This window comes from Anopheles ziemanni, chromosome 3, assembly GCF_943734765.1.
Source record: "Anopheles ziemanni chromosome 3, idAnoZiCoDA_A2_x.2, whole genome shotgun sequence".
Classification (NCBI taxonomy): Eukaryota; Metazoa; Arthropoda; class Insecta; order Diptera; family Culicidae; genus Anopheles; species Anopheles ziemanni.
The window spans coordinates 14,904,617-14,908,393 of record NC_080706.1 but is presented as its reverse complement, the minus strand read 5'-3'; the positions used below and the strand labels follow the sequence as shown (position 1 = coordinate 14,908,393).

The 3,777-nt window shown below is 46.1% G+C and overlaps 1 protein-coding gene across 1 annotated transcript; it reads right to left on the bottom strand.

Moving 5' to 3' along the window:
- Positions 1-1,875: 1,875 nt before the first annotated feature.
- Positions 1,876-3,373, bottom strand: LOC131284176 (fibrinogen-like protein 1). The gene is made up of 3 exons (XM_058313031.1): positions 2,931-3,373; positions 2,222-2,845; positions 1,876-2,158 (listed from the first exon to the last, which is right to left on the bottom strand). Exons 1-3 carry the CDS (start codon positions 3,371-3,373, stop codon positions 1,876-1,878), a joined length of 1,350 nt encoding a protein of 449 aa, XP_058169014.1.
- Positions 3,374-3,777: the final 404 nt, after the last annotated feature.

The following is a 3,777-nucleotide window of genomic DNA, read 5'->3' as shown; positions in this document are numbered from 1 at the left end:
CCAGGAAGGAAATTAGGCGAAAGTGGTGGTCAGGAACACCGCAATCCCAAAAGTATCGCAAACTTTTGACCCATACGGAGCGTTGGTAACGAATATTTCATTAGCAGCCCGAGCTGAAACCTACTCGCCGTGCCTCTTCGCAGTCCTGGCATTGGGTCATACCGTTAAGTTAAGTTGCATGCCGGAATGGGAAAAGCGTGCTGCTGATCCGGCTCTGGATGGAGTTCCACCTGTTCGCGCTCCTGGCCGATGGCACCTTTTTTCTTTGAAGCACTCGTTGAGAACGGGGATTTTCATAGTTTTTCCACTCGAGTTGGCTCAGTTTTCTGCTATTGACGGTAGTTTTCTGCATGGTTTTGTTGGCTAAGTGGTACCTATTTGTGCAGGCATTACATGCAATTACAAGTGCAGAAATGAATGCAATGGAATTGGTAAATACTACAACATTTTCAGCATCAGTGCATTTCATGAATTGAAAGAACTCGTTTTAACTTTTAGCACACGCTCATTTGAAACATATTTAAATTGGCAAATTCATTTATTATTACGTCGAAATGATAATAACATAAACAAAAACAGATCTTTTGCAATAAAAACTCTGTGGTACCCAAAAAAAAAAAATTGCAATTTATTATCAGCCCACTTAAAGTTAATTAAAATCTCTAACCGACCAATCGGTAAGTGCATTATGGATTAATCACAATGAGAGCGTTTACGGTTTCAGTTATATCGTCCTTTTGCCTCGGGGTCATCGCCCACGGCACTCTCGTAGAGGCCTTCCACGAGCATCGGAGCCTATAAATCAAACCCGTTTCGATGGGCCTGAGTGCAGTAATAAATAAAAATAATTTGAATTATTCACTAGAGCCCGAAATTGTCCCTGTCCTCCCAACAAACGAATAAGGGGACGCCCCATTTGCATTTTGCGTTTGAGGATTGGAATGGGAGGGTAGTTCCTGTATGTGTTTTTTTTAAGTATAACCCAAAATACGACCAAAGAATGACCGCACGGTCATTGACGAATTATACCGGAGATGTGCAGGGCGTGCGTGTGGGAAGAGGGTACCACTCCCGGGAGCGGTAGGGAATATTTATTATGACAGAAAATAAATTACAGATATTAATATGTGTACTCTGTAACGTTTGGCAAACGCGCAAAAGAGGAGACGGGGAGCTTCCAAATGAAGCCAAACGCAAAAAGCTTAAAGCCAGGGAAGTGCATAAAGTAATATAATACCAAACGATCATGATAATGTGTGGCAACTTTTGGGTCACTGGTCGATTAACGAAATTAAAGAACGATAATACTTTGAACTGAACCATTTTTCGCCATGACGATAGAGATATTGCTGCAAAACAAAGATTGATCCAAGGCATTTGGCCACCAATTTAATAAAATCCACCACGCGCGCTCTGACACACATACACACACACACAATTTCCGCTTCAATTAATTATTTGCTTACGAAATGATTTATTATTTCACATCGTGTGTTAAAACAAAATTTACTGGGATCAAAAACCGAAACGAAACCACCCTTAAGCCGAAGGGAATGGTGGTACTGATTGAAAAATATGTAAAGTCATACCGATAAAGTCAGTCACGGGAGCGCGGGTGGATTAATATATTCCCTTCCGCGTCAGTCCCTGGCGGTGGTTAAATTTATTGGAAAAATGATTTCCCGCAAATTGATTCAATATTTCCCGCACATTGTTTGATCGGTAGCACAAAGAAGGTTTATTGGAAAGAACGCGTCGATCTCTGGGTGAAATTGTCATTTAATTCCTATCATTTATTGATGCTGGTTAAAGTTAGCAAAAAAAAAATCGTATAAATAAATCATTAACCCGATGCCCGACACCTTCAACAATCACCTACTGAGCTTTCTCGAAAGAGGTCGGAACGAAGTCATCATCGTCATCGATCAGCTCATCTTCCACGGATTCATCGGCTGTGTCGTACTCCCCCTCCAGCCTGTGATAGCCCTTGTGAGGATCCCAACCCTGCTGGCGATGATGATGATGGTGGTGATGGTCCTTTCTGCTTCGGATCATAATGCGGGTCCGCTTCAGGCTGTAGTTAACCCCGCGGAACTCCTTCCAGAAGAGACCGGACTGATCGTGCGAGTATTCCTTCCGGTACGCTCCATTGAGGTTACTGAAAGAGAATGAAACAGTTGTAAATAAGGGAAGTTTTTCATATGACCTACTCAACACTCACGTATCACCGCACGCCTTGTACCACCAGGCACCGTGGTTTTTCTCGGCACAGTTCTCGGCCGCCTTGTCGTTGTCCCTGTCGTACGTGGTAAACATCATGCCCTCCGAGTCCTGCAGCGAGTTACCCGCCGTACCGACGTAATGGTGCAGCTTGGACAGCTTGTAGCCGTCCTTCTCCGCGTCGACGCGGAAGTACTTGTACTTGGCGTATGCGAACTTGCCATCAAAGTCTTCCAGCAGGATCAACAGCTCGTGCTCACGGCCCGCCATCATCGAGTGGATGTTCTCCAGTCCCAACCAGTACTCACCATAGCCGTAATAACCGAACCCTTGCTTGTAGTGGTTCCACGGCCGGAAGAAATTCTCCGTTCCGTCGTAGCGGTTCTGGATCACCGTCCACGCGTTGTTGCCAAAGTCCAAACTGCACAGCACGTACATGCTCTTGGTCACGTTGACGGAGATCTTGTATACGCCCGTCTTCACGATCCGATGATCCTGACACGACGGGTAGGTGATCTCTTCCAGCTCCTCCAGCACCGGGCTCTCGGTCGAGGACTTTACCGTGCCAAGAAAGTCTACCAGGTTCTCTTTCGTTATAAGCTGCACTACGCCGGCCTTGGCGCGACTGGACACGATCGTAAAGGGGAAGAAAGTAGGTCACCAAGAACTCGAATGATCGACGATGCGTCATCGTTCCACGTCGCGCTTACCTGAATGCCACCGAAATTAGCCACGTCTGCTCGCCGAGTACCTCCATCTGGCTTTCGCTGCTGGCCAAAAAGCCTCCCAGCGTCGTCAGCGAGAGATCGATGTTCTTTAGCAGATTTTTGATCTGCCGCAGATCAACCTGCACCTTCAGCAGTTTATCGAACTTGTTCAGTACCACCATCACCTTCTCGCGCAGTCGCTTGATCTTCTGCATAAGTAAGCCACAATTGCACGTCGCATCCTCCTCCGGTAGCCAACGACCATTCGACGCAAACGGATCACCAAACCCGTACACTCCCTTGTGGTGATGATGATGATGGTTGTGCTTCTTTTTGTGATGGAGCAAATGATGGTTATGGTGGTGGCTATGGATCGGCTCACCAAAAGCCACCATCGCTAGCACGAACAGCACCGTGCCAAAGAGGAGCAGCTGCAGGTGCCTCATATTCGTTCCGGTCCCAAATCGTAACTGTCGGCCAAACAGCGATCCGCCTACCCTGAGACTGCTAATTCTGATCAAGCTAACAACGTTTCCTCTGTGTTGGTTAGTGTCACCAGGAAACAGTGCCCAAAACCTGGATCGATGATGTTTCTTATCTTAGCCAAAAACCGTTATATCTAAAACCGCGAAAAGAAAGCTATCGCTGGTGATCGCGAACTATTGGACCAGCGAAGCTCGTCGACTGGTTTCTTTTTGGCCAAAAAACTACCGCCAAGCATACTTTCTCGCTCAGGTATTAATTTTGGCTTTGTCAAACAAGATAGAAACTAAAGTGAAACAGGAAGCGGGTATGAAGATGTTTCGTCTCATGTCTGGGAAGTGTGAATAAATTTCCGAACACTGCGAAA

Coding starts and splice junctions, on each gene's coding strand:
- LOC131284176 (XM_058313031.1), bottom strand. CDS start 3,373: ATGAGGCACCTGCAGCTGCTCCTCTTTGGCACGGTGCTGTTCGTGCTA. Junction 2,846..2,930: donor CTAATTTCGGTGGCATTCAG/GTAAGCGCGACG, acceptor GATCGTGTCCAG/TCGCGCCAAGGCCGGCGTAG. Junction 2,159..2,221: donor TACAAGGCGTGCGGTGATAC/GTGAGTGTTGAG, acceptor ATTCTCTTTCAG/TAACCTCAATGGAGCGTACC.